Source organism: Ipomoea nil, unplaced genomic scaffold (genome assembly GCF_001879475.1).
Source record: "Ipomoea nil cultivar Tokyo-kokei standard unplaced genomic scaffold, Asagao_1.1 scaffold2704, whole genome shotgun sequence".
NCBI lineage: Eukaryota > Viridiplantae > Streptophyta > Magnoliopsida > Solanales > Convolvulaceae > Ipomoea > Ipomoea nil.
In genome coordinates this window covers 1,403,647-1,420,617 of record NW_017619132.1, presented here as the reverse complement: position 1 = coordinate 1,420,617, position 16,971 = coordinate 1,403,647, and the positions used below count along the sequence as shown (strand labels likewise).

Genomic DNA, 16,971 nt, shown 5'->3' with positions numbered 1-16,971 from the left:
GTTGGCTCCACAGGAGATTGTTGAACAGTATTTAAGTTAGAGCCGAAACATCTCCCCATTTTGATTGTGTGAATTGAGGGTCTTTGGTGTCTCGGTATCAAGCCAACAGTAGAAGAATATGAATTTGTTGTTAGATACCTTACCAATGTTGTTGGGATCAAATGATCAGGTTGTTGACTTGATAATCACAAGGTTCCAAGTTTGACTTCTAGTGAGAATGATCTATTGGTCTTTTCAGTTTGAATCGGTCAGTAATGAAAAACTTAGTCTAGTTTACTTCATTGTAGTCTTTTGCTAGTTAGAATAACAAAGCGAGTTTTACTCAAAACGCATATTTAGGGAACATCAGCGTAACGAATTTTCTCGTAAATCAAAGGGATGATAGGATACTTGAGAAGAATCTAGAAATTCACATGAATTAGGAATTGAAAGTCTTTGTTAGGTCACAAGAGACAACCTAGAAGTATGCTTTTGGATAGCTTTTTGTTTCTGGATGTATGATCACTTTGGCATTTGCTGACTAAGACAAGACAACAGCCTCATATTCAGTAATGACTTCATTGTCTTTCTGTTTGTTTGGATAATTCCCACATCTAAACCTTCCACATTAGAGCCATCATGTTCCAAAAACAACATTGTCATAAGTGGTTATTAACCTTTTATGAGCTAATTACAAATAGTTGTAACATATATTTGGAAATGTCTAAGATATTGATGCTAGTAGGTACTTTTTGTACCGAGTACAATAATGCATAACATGTCTGGTTATATTAGGTATTATACGGACAAGTATTAACGATAAAATTCAAATACCATATATAGTTTTATATTGTACAATAATTAATAACTCTGAAAAACACTATAATAATTTTTCAATATTTATGACAACATATATAAACATGATGCGTTTGGGATCTACGAATGTCTTATTCTCAAGTTTTTTAAAGTTGTTTGGAATGAATTTTTTTTAGTACAAAGTATATCGTTATATTTTAAATTAAAAAAAATCAAAATTAGTCATTAAGTGAACAAAATATAATTATCATATTTAAAATTTCAAGTTCGATTATTACTAATATCTCATCGATAATCCAAAAAGGTAACTCAAGTGGCAAATGAGTTTTCTTTGTACGAAAGAATTCCTGAATAACCCGAGTTCGATTCTCACACGTGACGACTCCCCTTAGACCAGGTGCTGTAAAGATTCAGACCACCTCATAGTTTACACCAAAAAAAAAAAATCCTTGAGTTAAATTACTAAAGAGGTAATACAACATAAGAATACATAGAGATATACATAACTTTTATCCTTATAGTAATGAGGGTGCATTGGAAGACTTGTGTAGCACGCTGCAGCTTAATATTACCCTAGAGATATTTTTGCCTACCAAGTATCAAGACCACAATATTTTTGTCCTTTGAGCAGCTAACGGGGATGTTTTGGTAATTTCGTTAAAATAATTAACGCCGCCGTCGCCGTCCTTTCACTTCAACAATGGCAGCTGGCAGCTAAAAAGTCTTTCTTACATGTTCACAACTTCACTTCCGTCAAAACGGCGTTTGTCGTATTCTGAAACCAAAAAAAATGGAAATGAAAGTCCTTCCCGAGAAACGCTCAGATGCTGCCACGTACCATTCCTAAATCCCCTCCAATTCGACCCTAGCCCTTAAGCTCCTTCTTTTAGATTTAGCAACACGTCAGCACTCCCGCGCCACCATATCGTTACCCACGTGGAATATCCCGCTCCTACATGGCGCCTCCTGGCCCTGTAAATTGTCCACGTCATCGAAACAGAACTAAACTTGCGGAAAAAAAATCTTTATTTCATCACTGGTCCTCGGATTTTCCAGTTCCTTTCTCTTCCCACCTAAACGACCTCTCTGCAACTCCAAACCAAAATCCCTTTACTCATTTCCGAACTCTACTTTGAGCTCTTATCCAATTGATTGTAATTTATAAACTCAATTTTTTTTATAAAATTTTTTGTTTAATTTCTAGTGTTCTCCGTGTGTTTTGTTGGCTTGGATTTATGATTTTGCAAACGTAAATCCAGGTCTGAATTTGATGATTTTGCCGTTTATCGATAAGCTCTGAAGGTAAAGTTGTTCATCTGTATCCTTATCAGTATTCAATCTAGGCAATTTAAGTATGTTTCTGAAAATCTAAAGTTGTTTTTTAGTATCTTCAAGATATTTTTGTCCATTAAGTTAATTTTGTACGTAGTAATGAGAATATGAGATGGTTGATGATATAGATTTGATTTATCTGCAACTTGAGCAGTAAAACTGTTTTGATTGTTTTGCTGGTTATAGGGATAGACACGGAGAAGGATAGTGTTTTTTTGTATAGGTTAGGGTTTGAGAGTAAGTGAAAATGAACTATTAGCTAATATTCTGTTGTGTTCAAATGCAGGGTGTGTGAAGAGTGATTGATAGGGCTTGATGGAAGTGTCGTAACGGTTTGGTTTGAATTTTTAGGTGAACATCCAGTTATGATTTCGGATACAGTTATTATTGTTATTCTATTGCTCTTTAACCTTCGAAATGTTTTGAAAGATTTGTAGTTGAGGAATTTGGATCTTGAAGAGGAAGCTATGTGCTGTTTGTTTCCATTGACAAGGATTTGTCAAAGGTTTTACCCCGCAGTTCGATATCACCAACTCTTACCATCAGTGTTTTTGAATCTGGTTGGCAGGGAGTGTTTCAATGACCACCATTTCTGAAGGAGAGAAAGAACTGCCAGATGAAAACAGGAGAGTTGAAGATGGAATTGTGTGTGAGGGACAGAATGCTAGTGCGGATGTTGAGTTGAAGGTTGAGAGTGTTATTAAAGATGTAAATGATGAAGGTAGGAGGGCATTACAAGCCCAAGGTGCTCTACAGGTGCAGCAGCAACAGAGTCAAAGTGGAACAATCCGTTGGGAGAGATTTCTTCATGTTACGTCCATTAAGGTGCTGCTGGTAGAGAGTGATGACTCCACAAGACATGTTGTCACTGCTTTGCTCCGGAATTGCAATTATGAAGGTTAGTTCTTTCGTTGAGAAACTGATTGACACAAACATGTTGTATATTTGAACTGGAATACTAGATTCATGGTTAAGCTTCTTGGCTTATTAAATGGTGAAAGCTGAAATGCAACTTGGTTTATTGTTTATACTGTCATGTATATTTCTGTGTTATTTAATGATTAAATCATCAACTGGTACTAATATCTGTGATTATGGGAGTATGCAGTTACTACACATAGGTGGAATGGTGACTAGATGTGTACTGTATATTGATGGCCATTGAGTGCTTAGCCATGAAAGGATCTTTTGACTTGTCACCATTAGACTTGTATTCCAATTTCCAATTGATAGTCTCTGTAGTGTTTATCACAGGATGACTCAGTCATTGTGGTTCTATTCTGTAAGACTATCTTCATATATGAAACTGGGTCCGTATGAAGTGGCAATCAACTATTATCTTTCTTTTCCTTGATTAGTATTCTGATTGATGCTCTGTCCTTCATGTTCCTATCACTCAATAATCCACCAAACTTGTGCAGTGATTGAAGCAGCCAATGGATTGCAAGCATGGAGGGTTTTAGAAGATCTAACCAACCATATTGATCTTGTGTTAACTGAGTTAGAAATGCCTTGTGTTTCTGGCATAGGTCTTCTTTGCAAAATCATGAGCCACAAAACATGCAAGACTATTCCTGTTATTAGTGAGTAATTTCTTTTGGCACTCTTGAACTTCTGACAGTGCAAAGGTTTTATTATTGTGTTTGTCATCGTCAATTTGATTTCATTAACCTCCACAGTTAATACGGGTCATTTGCAGTGATGTCATCTCGAGATTCTATGGGTTTAGTGTTTAAGTGTTTGTCAAAAGGTGCAGTTGACTTTCTGGTAAAACCTATTCGGAAGAATGAGCTTAAAAACATGTGGCAACATGTATGGAGGAGATGCCATAGTGTAAGTGACTTTTCTGCACTTTCACCATCAGTATCATAAACTTTGTTTGCCTGCAAGCTTGTGAAAAAGGCATCTTTGATATTCTGGTCTCATTTTATCATTTGTTAAGATTAAAATAATTGCTTTGTCTACCACAGCCATTTTTTTTATCTGAAAAAAGAAAAAAAGGAAGGGAAAGAAAGAAGAAGTGAATATAAACTTCTTCTTTTTCCCTCGATAAAATTTAACATTGTACCTTTTCTGTATTTTATTTTCTTTGTTCATTAATTAATGTTTGCTTTTCTCAGTCTAGTGGAAGTGGGAGTGAAAGTGGAACACAAACCCCAAACTCTGTAAAATCAAAGAGCATTGAGAAGTGTGACAACAATAGTGGCAGCAGTGATGGAGAGGACAATGGAAGTCATGGTTTGAATATTGGTGATAGTAGCGATGATGGAAGTGGCGTTCAGGTTCCATAATTTCCTTAGTCTTTATCTTTACTATAAGGTGCCAACTCTTTGTTTGAAAATTGATTGGGATGTTTCTTTTAACTTATTAGTGTTCATTTACATACGGAAGAAAAAGAGTGCATTTGGGTTTGCAGCCATTTACTCTTAAACAGTAGAAATTTTCATTAGCTTAAATCTATACGCTCCATCTGAGATGAAAGCTCCTTTGCTGTGTCTGTGTGCTTCATATCTAGTTATTCAACATTGGCCATCAACGTCTCTATATCAAGCCAAACAATCCAAATAGTTTTGGCAAGACAAGGGAGTCAGTTGAATACTTGGGATCAAGAATGATGATCAATAATGGTGTGCTTGGAACCCATATATTGTTTTTGAAGATGGAGCAGAAATTGAAGGCAGAGTTCTCCTTACAATATTAACATCCATGAACTGCCTGCACTTTTCTCCATGAAACTGATTCTTACATAATACATTAGAGGATCTATTACTAAGTGTTTTTTGGGTGTGAACTGTGTGCTGCAGTTATAGCTGATAAATGTGTGACTTATGGCGAAATGAAATCTGAACATAATATTGACTTATAGATTACATACTTCTAGTCTGAAGAAGTGTTACAATTTCCAGTGTCTTGAATACTTTGTTGGCTTGGAAGGATGAACAAAATGCTTCATGCCGAGTTATATAGAAGACTCGAGATTGATAATTGAAATGATGTCATGTTCTAGTGCTGAAAGTCTGTTGCTGAACATTTTTGTATGACATCTTTATTCTTATTTTCTAATTCTTGTCTATCTTTAATATTCTAGTCTCTGCTGTATCTGCGGTGTTTCTTAAATTTGCTGTTGGATTTAAGTAACATTCAGTTCTTTTTATATGCACCAGTAACCAAAACCAAATGTATTGATCTATTGGTATTCATTCCAACCTACCGAAACTGGACTCATACATTTAATCTGTGAAAGAAAGAGTGCAGGACACTTGGTAACATGATTTTAAAATGTAAGCATTCAATTTTGCAGAGTTCATGGACTAAGCAAGCTGCTGAAGTTGATAGCTCTAAAGCAGTGTCTCCATGGGATCAGGTAACTGAATGCCCAGACAGCACTTGTGCGCAAGTTATTCGCTCGGATGCTGAAAACTCCGGTAACAGAAAGGTGCATGTTGCTGCAACTAAAGATTGCCAAGAAGAGAAACAAACTGGTACCAATGTTTTTTTTTTTTTTTTTTTTTTTTTTTTTTTTTTTTCTAATTTGTCTGCTGTATTTGTTCTTCCTTGATTTACTGATGTTTACTAAATTATGTGTGGTTCTTTCAGACAACACAAAATGCAAATACCCTGCCACGAGCATACCTAAAAGGTTGGAGACACATGTAAATCCCATTGGTGCTCCAATCAATTCTGTGGGTGAAAAACATAAGAATGTGGTGGAAATAGATCCCAGTGCAAGCAATAATAGAATAGAAAAGGAACAGGTAATTATTGTACTTGTCTATCAATTATTATTTATTATGTCATCAATACTAACATGCCTCATCCTTAGATTGACAGGAAAGAATTTGAAGCTCAAAAAATGGTTGCAGCTGTATCAGAAATTGAGAATAACACCATACATGAGTCAAGAAAAGCAGTTACTGAGCCAAGTTTAAAGAGGCTGAGAGAAATGAAAGAATCAAGAGAGACCTCTCAAGATGACCGTTATGTTTTCAGGCGTTCAGAGCAATCAGCCTTCACAAGGTTTGGTGAAAATTGATTTAGCTGCTTTCTATACTTTTCTATATGTGATGCAGGAATATCCTTAGACTAGATTTCCCTTTTCTTGGTTGTGTCACTTTGCAGGTACAATACATCATCAAAATCAAATCCTTTGAGAACTCCTAATGGGTTGACTGGAAACAGTTTGGTGATTGACAGTGGCCTAGAAAGTGCAAATAATGTGGTTAGCAATAACATAGATATGGGCTCCACGACTAACAAGCTTGCTACAAAACCACTAACTGTTCAAGATAAATCAGAAGCAACGTGTACAACTAATGGTTTGCATCCCTCCTCAGCATACAAACCTGTGAAAAACGATTTCAGGAACTGCCAATCACTAATTAAGACTAGTGACATGCAAGCTACAACACTGCTGGCTCCAAGCAGTTCTCACACAGACATCCCGGATCAGCACCTTCATCATCACAACAACCACTATCCTCATAATAGTCATCATTTCCACAACCAAGAACAACAGCCTCCATCAAACCATGATAAATTCTCACTGAAGCAATTGACAGCTAATGCTCTTAATTCTGATTCTTCTAACGTGATGGCTGGGCCTTTCGAAGGCAAGCTTGGAAATCATAGCTTGAATAAAAGTGCTTCAGGAAGTAATCATGGAAGCAATGGGCAGAATGGGAGCAGCACAGCTGTGAATGTGGGGGGCAACAATGGGAAGACTGAAACTGGGTTAGATGGCAAAGGTGGAAGTGGAAATGGCAGTGGTTCTGGAAGCAGAATGGATCCAAACAAACTTGCACAAAGAGAAGCTGCTTTGTCCAAGTTTCGTCAAAAGAAGAAAAGTAGATGCTTCAAGAACAAGGTAGGTAACATGATTTAACTTCAAACTTGATTTCAGGTTCAATCTTCCTGTTCTAGTAGAATTGATAACACATATGGGACATATCACACACGCATATATATTAGGTACACTTAGTAAAATACAGCCAAATGGGCAAGCTCTAAACGTAAAGGAAGACATGTAAGAGGGGCAATGGTGACAAATGGTAAAATACTCAAAGTGGTTGGAGAGATTTTAATTATATGGGGTGATAAAGAAGGGTAGTGGAGTGATGGATAGTCTTGGTTAGTGTTGACCGTGGCCAGCAAGTTTGAACTACCACATATAAGATTGAAGTTGGGTGGGGTTACTAGTTTTGAGGAGATTTCTGCAATTTATCAAAATCTAGTTTCATCTTTTGAATTTGTTTGTTTGGTAAGGTTCGATACCAAAACAGAAAGAGACTAGCAGAGCAGCGGCCACGCATTCGAGGACAGTTTGTGCGGCAGACGGGGCAAAACAACCCTAGTAATAATGAAAATGAGTGAACCACATACCATTCTTTCATATGCTGCACCAGGGACCAGGGTAATACATGCACAAAATGCTGCTGTTTATTCATACAGCCTCCCAACAAATTCGCTTTTCTTTCAACATCAGTAGTTTATGTGAATGTTTCGTCAAATTTTGCTAATTTTTTGTCTGCAGAACTTAACAACATTAGTCAATTCTCCAATAAAACATTTTTAATTTTTTCAAGAATTTCTAGGAAATTGGATATGGTTTGACGTGGTTTGTATTAAGAACTGTCAGAAATTGTTATACCCAATTTGTGATTCCATGAAGAAATTTTTGGATTACATCATTCTGAGGTATACATGTTACTTGCCTATATATATATAAATAATATATATATATATTTTTTGATTTTATGCTAAAATCAATTATTCGACTATGAAAAGACTACATAATTTAATTATCCAAATACCAAAAAAAAAAAAAAAAAAAAGACAAATAAGAGATGGTCAGAGGCATACCAGACATCATCATAATTGCGACTGAAAGAAATCGGCCCAATCGTGCAAAATGTAGACTAGTTATCGGCACTCTTCAGGCACATCCCAGAAGTTACAATTTTTTTACAATTTGGCCAAATATGCATGGTTTCAAATAGCTGTATGTCTAAATCTTCATTTTAAGAATCTCTACTGTACAGAGTAGGGGGATACAAAAAAAGAAAAAGAAAAAAAAGAATGAAAAGGCGGACAGGTATTTTGTTGCAATAAATTACAGAGCAACACTGAAGAGGATGTGTTTTGATAGCTACCTGCCAATAATAGGTGTGGATGTTGTTCTGATTCAAGCATTCAATCTTTAGCAGTAGCATTGTCATCGTCTTGAAGCCCATTCTGAAGTTGACTACTGCTTGTGTCCTGTCCTTCAGCAGTAGGTTTACTTTCCATGGATGATGGATCAATTGGCGGCTTTCCCTGCCATATTTAACATATATAATAATCAATTCATCAATAAGCACCCCCCAAAACAAAAATTCTGACACCAAGAAAACTGAACTTCATATAGCCTGAACAGCTCATCAATTTAGCATTAGGCCAGAAGAATCAATTGCACTCAACTCTATCACTTTGCGTAACTGCAGAATTGGTGAAAGTAAACAAATTAAGCAACCTTTTTATAGCAAAATTTTAAATATACCTTGTTCTTATCTCGCCACCCAAGCCCAAATGACAGTAGACTCATCTTTTTCAAAGGTGCATTCCTTGGAGATTCAGGTCTTCCCCTACAAGCATGTGACCACCAAAAGTCATCACCTTACACAACTCACATTAACAAAGTTAAAGCACATTCTAACAAAAATGTCAGCAGGGTCTTTTCAGATCTCTTATTCTTTCAATAGACAGTTGGAAGGAAGAATACAACCCCCCTTTTTTTTTTACAGGATTTGTGCAATTATTTTATTAGATAATCCAGAAAGCAAACAGATCAGAACACCAGAATAACAAGGGGATAGAAGTACAAAATATATTACACTCATAAACCACACAGCACACACCCTGGGGAAGCTAAAGCTTTGACTTGGCCAGATTCGTATTGCATGGTTGCTTCCAGCATTGATTCTGCCATGACAGCTCTCTTCTCCATCTGAGCAAGGGATGCCATGGCCTTTTCATACTTCTCCTGTATAGAATTAGTTGCAAGGTACAAACAAGGCAAGTTAAAGAACATACGTTGCCAAATCATCAAGTGGACAGCACAGCAAACAGCTTTTCATCAGCAGGGCTTTAGGTCATCCTCAAATGTGAGGAAGCTGAAATTACTGCATGATGTATATCCAACCAGCAAAACCAGAGAATAAAAAGGCAGAGTACTTTTTAAGGAACAAACTGAACTAAGAGAGAAGAAAAAAGAACAAGAAGAAGAGTTCATTGGCACATATTTAATTTATTTAATTTAAAGTTAAAAAGAGAAAAACCTGAAGAATGTGTGCTGCATACTTTTGAGCAACTGCATCTTGCTCTGCAGCAATCCGAGCCTCTTCAGTTATCTTCTGCTCTTGTTGAAATTGCACCAGAAGCTACGCAACTATGAGTTATTAAATGCACTTAACTGTTAACATTAACAGGAGATGGAAGATGAATTTAGTTCCCAGCCTATACCTGAGACATTGCATTCTCCTGCTCTTTCTTATCTGCAAGGGTTTGTTGCAGTTCCTCCATCTGTTCCTCCAGCTCCTCAACCTGCAAATTGACTACCAAATCATCAAGAATTATAGCTAATATAGACTGATCTATTTTCGGTGGCATACAGGAAAAGTACGTAGATGTTTCATGTCTAAATAGAAAGGAAAAAAATTTATATATATATATATATATATATATATATATATATATATATATATATATATATATATATATATATATATATATATATATACATTGCCTGATCACCATTCCTTAAGATGGGCTAGATTAAAGGATATTTTAGGAAATTTCATTAGCCTCCATTTTGTTCATTTTTATACTCAACCTCTTCTTCATTTATCTCTTACACTTGTTGTGTGTGTTCGTGTGTGTTTCATAACAAATACAGCTCCATAGTAACAGATATCTAGGATACCCGAGCACTTAATTCTCGTCGATTATCTTCCTTGACCATTTCCATAAGGGCAGTTTCCAATTCTTCAGCTCTGGAAAAAGAAATTCATCATGCATTAAGCCAGTATCTTCCTTTTCTGAGTGTGAGCAATACCTTCAGCAATCACATACTGCTAATAGATATTTTCAGAACAGAAAAACAAAAAGATAATATGAATTCAAGCAAGAATGTGTAGTCACTACAGAAAATGTTCCTGTTTCAAACTGGTGCCAAAGTCAAGTAAAAACAAATCAAAGAAATAGCATGGAATCTCATACATGACAGCACAAAGTGAATCTGGTCCTAATAGAGAATGCAGGAAAACGATGACAGAATAAGTTTTTACCCAGCTCGCACTTGTGACTACCCCCTTAAGCTAAACAGTTAAGAATTCATTTATCCTAGAATACCTTTCACGTTTTTATCCAGTTTAGGAAGCACCTGCAGACAATGTGATATAGAATATCAAACAGCAGAGAACATGAAAATAACCTGAGTACTGCTGCTCTTTTCTCTTCCAGCAAATTACATAGCTCAACCTTCAACCATACCACCTGCACAGGAGCTTTCAATTGTTGAAACTTTAAAACTGCTAAGAGAACTTCAACCATACTAAAAATGAAAAGCTGCCAGTGTTTCAGAAGTATGATTTGTTTAAATAAGACATTTCCTATTTGCCTAGAATATTCCCAAGCCGTACATTTACCTGTTCTTGAAGATCTGGAACAGAATCTACTTCTGAATCTGATGTCATGCTGTTTAGAAAATCTTCCAGATTTGTAGAGCTAGTCCTGGAATGTGATTTTTCAGTGTCTGCATTCTTATCACTAGGCCCTTCCTCCACTTTAGATTGTTTCTTTCTTGATTGAGGATCATGCTTGAAACTATAGAGCCTAGTTGCAAGACTTTTTTGATCATTCAAAACTATACCAACTTTTGATCTTTCCTCTATTGACAACATAACAGATGGCCGATGCTTTTCTCTTAGTTCTTTCAATTTATCTTCTGTTACATTCAAGAAACCCATGCAAGCAGTCAACACAAGTTGGCTGCTATCAAAAGTTGAACCAGCAAGGGACTGTAATAAAGTGATGGCATCTCCTGCATCATTAGCTGTCACTATAGCAGGACCTGCAACGATTTGAAGCTTATAATATTTCCTCACCAACAGCTTCATATATCAACAGGAAGCAAACGTTAATAGCACAACTACTTAGCCAAGATAAGAGCAGTCCCAATACCATACAACTCCATCAAAGCAAGTGCAGTTCGAAATAGCATGACACGATTTCCTTCAAACAGGAGTACATCCCAAACTCGAAGAACTAAAGACAAGAGAAAAGAAGAAGAAATGAATAACATGCCAGGCGATGTATCTTAGATTCTTAGTTGTAATTACAAGAGGAAATACAATACATACATAACTGAAAGACAGAGTTCTAAATTGAACTAAGGTTCCCTTATTGCAAAGCATATCACTCACCACTTTCCCATGGAAGCATATTTACAAATATTGAAAGGAACCAAGGAGCAGATAACCATGTAACCTGCACTCCCAAGTAATCTAGATGATTCACTGCACCAAAATCATCAATTAAGGAACTAACATCTTCTTTATAGCCAACAAAGAGGAAGCAGAAAATCATTTAAACAATGTACAGACCCAGTTTAGGAAACCTTTCACGCATCAACTCCTCAAAAACAAGTTGGTCAACCTGAAAATGGAAGAAATTACTAGAGCCAGCTGTGAAAATTGTGTAGTCAAAAGAGTAAATATGGTAAGCAAACCTGAGACTCTATCATTTCTTGTGAGAAACATCCATCAAAATAGTCATCCATAATACCCAATAAGGCCCTGAAAGATTTAAAAATAAACTAGGCTATAAAGTTAGCTTAGTTCTGATAATTTACTACTCAATCAACTACACAAACAGAACCACACAGCAACACATATACTATGAGGAATTTATTACAAAGTTGCAAACCACAGTCCTGAATCTGATAATGTGTAAATTCCAATGTGAAACAAATTTGCATGCATATTTGCGGGTCTATATTGCCTATTACAACAAAAGAAAGAAATAAAACAAACACATTAACTGAAGTAACAGTCTCTATACATTTTTGTACACATATGAGTGTTAGTGAGAGAGAGTAAGGGTGTGAACCTAAGGTTATACAGCTCCACCAAGTTCTAATTGTTCAAAATTTGTTTAGTTGTTAATTAAACAGAACTTATCTCCTGACAAATTTGTAAATATGGTCCGTTTAGTGACTTCCATACAAAAATTTTGCTCAAAGAGAGATTCTTGAAATTCAAAGAGTGGCACATGACCTTAGTCACACCCAAAATTGACTTCACACTATCTTAAAGTGCACCTATTCAATCTGAAGATGTATTTCCCTTTTTTTCTGTGTCTAATACTCTAATAGTTCACTTGTCTAGTTTTAATTGTATGAAAATGGCATATCTCAAACCAAAGAGTAAAGAGAAAAATTAAAGCCTGTGATAGTGTGACAATGGTTCTAGCAATAAGCCAAATAATTGATCCATAAAAGACTAGAATTATGCTTTGATACAAAAGAAGCTTTACTTCCTATAAAGATAATACTCTGTACATGCTAAATAGGACTTGGCATTTGGAAAGCATCACTAAAAGCTTACCAAAAGGCATTTTCCTCTGGCATCATGAGCAATAATATACCAGCAAAAAAATTCATTGCCTGCAAGAGATTTGCTTCAGTATTATAATAAAATGAAGAAACATGCATTAGAAACAAGAAAAATCCATCAGTAGCTCCAGTTACTGAATGAACCCCAAGAACTGATCATTAAATGAGAGGAATTTGAACAAGGTTTTGATTGAAAGACAACTAATATTAAGCTAAGAATTACCTGGCAATACCCAACTGATGGGTTATGCCGAGCATATGCCATAAGTAAGCGCCTTAAAGAATTTCGACCATTCTCATCCAATGCAGGATGCCCAGGAAAAGTTCGAGCAAGATCCTATATTATCAAAAAAAAAGAAAAGAAAAAAAAAAAAAAGAAGGATCAGGCAATGAACAAATCTGGTTAATTAATAAAGAAAAAGAAGCATCAAGTACCAAAGACTGATATCTGCACAAAAATCCTGAAGAAACAAAAAGCTTGTTTATCTAGACCCAAAAAAAAAAAAAAGAGAGAGACCATGGTAGACTAAGCAAAACACGCCAGAAAGAACAAAGCAGATGCATCCATTGGCCACTTAACAGTCAGTACGCAGGAACCAGCACCACTCTTTTAATGGCAATCTAGTAAAACTACCTCTTTTGTGATAAGTTGATAACTAATTTTTGAGGAAGATGGAGGTATAGAACAAGAGGATGCAAAACAATGAGCAAGAACACATTCTTAAATGACCACCCCGGATGGCCCTAAAAAGAAGTAGCACCTACGAATTAAAAAGATTGAACGATAAATTCCAGGGCCCATGCATCTAATGACCTTCTCAATCTGCTTCCTACATTTTTCTGGCACATCAGCTTTTTCTTTATTGCATCCCTTACTATCATTGTCTAGTAATGGTGTGTCATTCTCACTTTCAGAGACAAGCAAATCCTGGTAATATCTCTCCACCCGACGTGCCCTAACACCAACAAAGGCTTGCCAGACCTGAATCATTTAATACAATCTCAATATTAGAGATAGAATTTAAGAAAAAACTTCAAAACCAGTAGAATTGTCAAAAATGTACCTCTCCCCGGAGATCTCTTGGTACTCCTCCATGAACAAGTATCTCAAGTTCATCCTTCCAAGGTACAGAAGATTCTACAGAAATTCCATCATCTGCAGTACATCCTTCAGCAGCTGTTCTTGTACTGTCATCCAATATCACATTGTCGTTCTCATCCTCGTCCCCAGATTCTCCCCTTGAAGGTTTTGACTCTTCAGTTGGCAGAAGATGATCAGGAGAAGATGTTAACTGGTCACCTTTCAAGTAATTTTTCTTCTTTACACGAGATGCCATCACAGTTTCAATAGCACATAGAGATGATTTAATGTCAGTCCATGTCTTCACCTCACGGCGTTTTGATTGTGTGGAAGGTGGCACCTCTTTCTCAAGATTATTTTCTGTCTGAATGTCAGAAAGAGGCTTCTCTCTATCTGAATCATCAGCTTCTCTCTGCCTGCTTTCAGAATCCTCAGTCCTGTCCTCCTCTTTGCTAGGATGTTGCTGTTGATCAGATACTTCTTCGTTGTTAAGAAAACTCTTCCACCTATCTGATCTTTCTTCTTCCTCTTCCTAAACCATACATATGAAATTAATTTAGGCACTAATGCATGCAACATCAGAAAAGTATGGTATGATTCAGAAGATACTACTTGTTTGCTGCTTCTGCCTTGATTATGGGAGAAAAATGAATACTTTCCATGACTTTTTATTTTTTATTTTTAAGATGCTCATCATACATTATAGTCTTTCATCCCTACCCTAAATTCATGATCATACAGTTGCACAAATCAAAAAGCTAGAAACATCCTTCCAATTTACTGGTAATATTTATTTTCATGAAATAGTTCCATCATAGAATGAACAGAGACATACAATGTTGTAATAAACAATTACCTTATAGATAGAAGCGTACTCTCTGTATCTTTGAGCATGTTGAGGCCTCACAGTAAATCCATAGGCATCCCTGCCAAAATAATACCAATCACCTATATGTCAATCATTGCAGCAAAAGAATCACAAATCAAAAGCTATTATCAATCTAGCTTGATGGTGTTACTGCATGAGAATTCAGACATGAGATTTTAAAAATAAATTGAAGAAATATTGGGCATCCACCACATAATTATACCTGGAATCAACCTCCAAATACCGTTTACTCAATAAGGACAACAACATACTTCATCAAAATTCTAATTCTACTGCCCATGTCGCTGTCCTCTCCTCAAACCAATCCCAGATCAGAGTACCACATTCCCAATTTGACATGAACAATCCTTTTCTCCCTAATTTCTTACTAGAATTCTATAATATAAATCAACGTAAAGAATACCGCATGAGAAAAGAGCTCGATCTTACACGTACAACAATAACTAAATAAATAAATAAATAAATAAAATCACACATTAATTACTGACTAAAAAGCCTGATTAATCAAAAGACAAATGTCGCTCTATTGATCATCATTTCTCATCAGTATTTTTTTTCCAACTGAGTTAACTCGCTCTATTTTAGCTTCATCTCTATCCAACTTCGCTCCGATTTCGGCCTTAACGACACCTGTGCCGCTACTGATATATGATATATACACACACGAATATGCATGCAACACATTAACATTAACATTATGTATAAAGTGCTAAACTATGTAATTTGGTACCTTACGGGCTCGAAACCGATGAAAAAATGAGGATTTTTGAGCGTCATTTGCGGGAGCTTCGGATCGGTGGCTCTGAAAATCGAGGGATTTCCGGAACAATCGAATGGCTACTTCGCGACTTCAACTGCTTCTCCTTCAATGTCTCTCTCCGTCTGTAATCTATGAATTTGGACTGTTAAAACTGACGGTTTGGCGGTCACGTGCCCGGGCTGTGGCCTGTGGCTTCGCGGGCTTGGGTGATGGGATTTGACATGAATTGCGCGCGCGTTGGAGATATTGTCACGCGAGAACGTACAATAAATGTATGCCATCAATGGTCAAAATGACACGTGTACTACATTTTCAGATCCTGGTAGTTATTTCGGGGGTACCAGTTATGCAGTGCACCTGCAATAGACAGGTACGGTGCCAGTTCATTATGATTTTCTTCGGTTTTTAAAGTATTTAATGGATTTAATTAGAAAAATACTACATAGACTCTCATTTCTTATTCATATTATAAAAATATTTAATCTTTGAATAAAAGTAATGGAGTAGAATTTGAGAGTATATGTCATAGAATTCTTTTAATTATGCGCTTGAAAGTAGGGCTTATATGTTGTACAAAGTTCAATCCAGTTTTATACTTGTCATATAAAACTTGTTGGCTTGTTGCTATATATACGTCGTTATTTATAAGTATAATAATTTTTTTAAATAGTTGTGACAAATAGATTAACTAAGATAAGATAACAAAAGATCTGGAGAGGAGTCGTGCCAAACTGAACGACCTAAGGCTACCCCATGAGTTGTAGCAAGAGCATGGGTTCTGCCTGATTAAGCATTCTACGAATATGGCAAACGTAGTACAACTCCAAAAAATTCAAAAGGGATCTACACTCCTAAAAGAAAGAACCTAAATACAAAAGGTGAGATATTGTTTCGTAAGTTGATTGCAGACAGACGTTTGCTAGCCCCCGATCTTTTATCCACGAAAGAGCCTCCCGGCATGCCATTACTTCTGTTATTACCAGAGACGTTGCATGAGTGAGAAGGTCATTTGCTGCTAAACGAAAGAGCCATCTACCGCCACTACTGTGAATCCAAATGACGCTTTTAAATTTTATATAATTAATAAAGTTTGTAGAACTTTTAAACACATTGACATATAACTTTCATGAATTCGAACTCAATAATTATTTATTAATTATAATAGCTTTATTTGACTGTAATAGTGTAATATTGATAATTGCGGTCAACTACGTCATTGAAGAAAGCGACTAACCGGTTGCCTTCTTCAGTGAAGCCTTCTTACAATAAAAAGGCGACATACAGCCAATTGCATTCTTCAATGACATAGGAGACTAGCCAATCGCCTTCTTCAACGACATAGACAACCGTTCATCAATTTTGCGTGAATGAAGAGTTTTGCATGCCACACACTATAATCTTAATAACCAGCCATTACATGTGATTAGCTAATTAATGTGCCTAGATGCACATGCACCAATTACACA

At 36.2% G+C, this 16,971-nt stretch overlaps 2 protein-coding genes across 7 annotated transcripts; one reads left to right on the top strand and one right to left on the bottom strand.

Annotated features, from left to right (window-relative positions):
• Positions 1-1,858: 1,858 nt before the first annotated feature.
• Positions 1,859-7,824, top strand: LOC109156061 (two-component response regulator-like APRR7). Of its 5 annotated transcripts, XM_019303854.1 has the most exons (12): positions 1,903-1,949; positions 2,055-2,097; positions 2,414-2,478; positions 2,557-3,025; positions 3,549-3,710; positions 3,827-3,960; positions 4,248-4,409; positions 5,429-5,609; positions 5,725-5,882; positions 5,951-6,144; positions 6,247-6,991; positions 7,390-7,814. In XM_019303854.1, exons 4-12 carry the CDS (start codon positions 2,707-2,709, stop codon positions 7,495-7,497), a joined length of 2,163 nt encoding a protein of 720 aa, XP_019159399.1. In that variant the 5' UTR covers positions 1,903-1,949; positions 2,055-2,097; positions 2,414-2,478; positions 2,557-2,706; the 3' UTR covers positions 7,498-7,814. The 5 variants fall into 5 exon arrangements, with proteins under 5 accessions (XP_019159401.1, XP_019159400.1, XP_019159397.1 ...); XM_019303856.1 differs by having other exon boundaries at positions 1,859-2,097; positions 2,696-3,025; positions 7,390-7,824; XM_019303855.1 differs by having other exon boundaries at positions 1,860-2,097; positions 2,565-3,025; positions 7,390-7,824.
• Positions 7,825-8,029: 205 nt separating this feature from the next.
• On the bottom strand, positions 8,030-15,709 carry LOC109156060 (TBC1 domain family member 8B-like). 2 transcript variants are annotated; one of them, XM_019303851.1, is made up of 18 exons: positions 15,476-15,709; positions 14,713-14,782; positions 13,840-14,388; positions 13,590-13,757; positions 12,999-13,112; positions 12,768-12,826; positions 11,891-11,957; positions 11,766-11,817; positions 11,586-11,678; positions 11,344-11,427; positions 10,809-11,233; positions 10,595-10,656; positions 10,085-10,154; positions 9,625-9,705; positions 9,441-9,542; positions 9,021-9,145; positions 8,663-8,747; positions 8,030-8,439 (listed from the first exon to the last, which is right to left on the bottom strand). In XM_019303851.1, the coding sequence occupies exons 1-18, from the start codon at positions 15,520-15,522 to the stop codon at positions 8,317-8,319; spliced, it is 2,376 nt and encodes a 791-aa protein (XP_019159396.1). In that variant the 5' UTR covers positions 15,523-15,709; the 3' UTR covers positions 8,030-8,316. The 2 variants fall into 2 exon arrangements, with proteins under 2 accessions (XP_019159396.1, XP_019159395.1); XM_019303850.1 differs by lacking the exon at positions 15,476-15,709 and adding an exon at positions 14,948-15,028.
• Between the last annotated feature and the right edge of the window lie 1,262 nt (positions 15,710-16,971).

What these genes read in the sequence shown, in the direction of transcription:
- LOC109156060 (XM_019303851.1), bottom strand. Translation starts at nt 15,522, where the DNA reads ATGACGCTCAAAAATCCTCATTTTTTCATCGGTTTCGAGCCCGTAAG. An exon ending in CCAGAGGAAAATGCCTTTTG is followed by an intron (nt 11,958 to 12,767) that starts GTAAGCTTTTAG and finishes TAAATCTTTCAG; the next exon opens with GGCCTTATTGGGTATTATGG. An exon ending in TATGCTTCCATGGGAAAGTG is followed by an intron (nt 11,428 to 11,585) that starts GTGAGTGATATG and finishes TCTTGTCTTTAG; the next exon opens with TTCTTCGAGTTTGGGATGTA.
- LOC109156061 (XM_019303856.1), top strand. Translation starts at nt 2,707, where the DNA reads ATGACCACCATTTCTGAAGGAGAGAAAGAACTGCCAGATGAAAACAGG. An exon ending in TATGGAGGAGATGCCATAGT is followed by an intron (nt 3,961 to 4,247) that starts GTAAGTGACTTT and finishes TGCTTTTCTCAG; the next exon opens with TCTAGTGGAAGTGGGAGTGA. An exon ending in ATGATGGAAGTGGCGTTCAG is followed by an intron (nt 4,410 to 5,428) that starts GTTCCATAATTT and finishes TCAATTTTGCAG; the next exon opens with AGTTCATGGACTAAGCAAGC.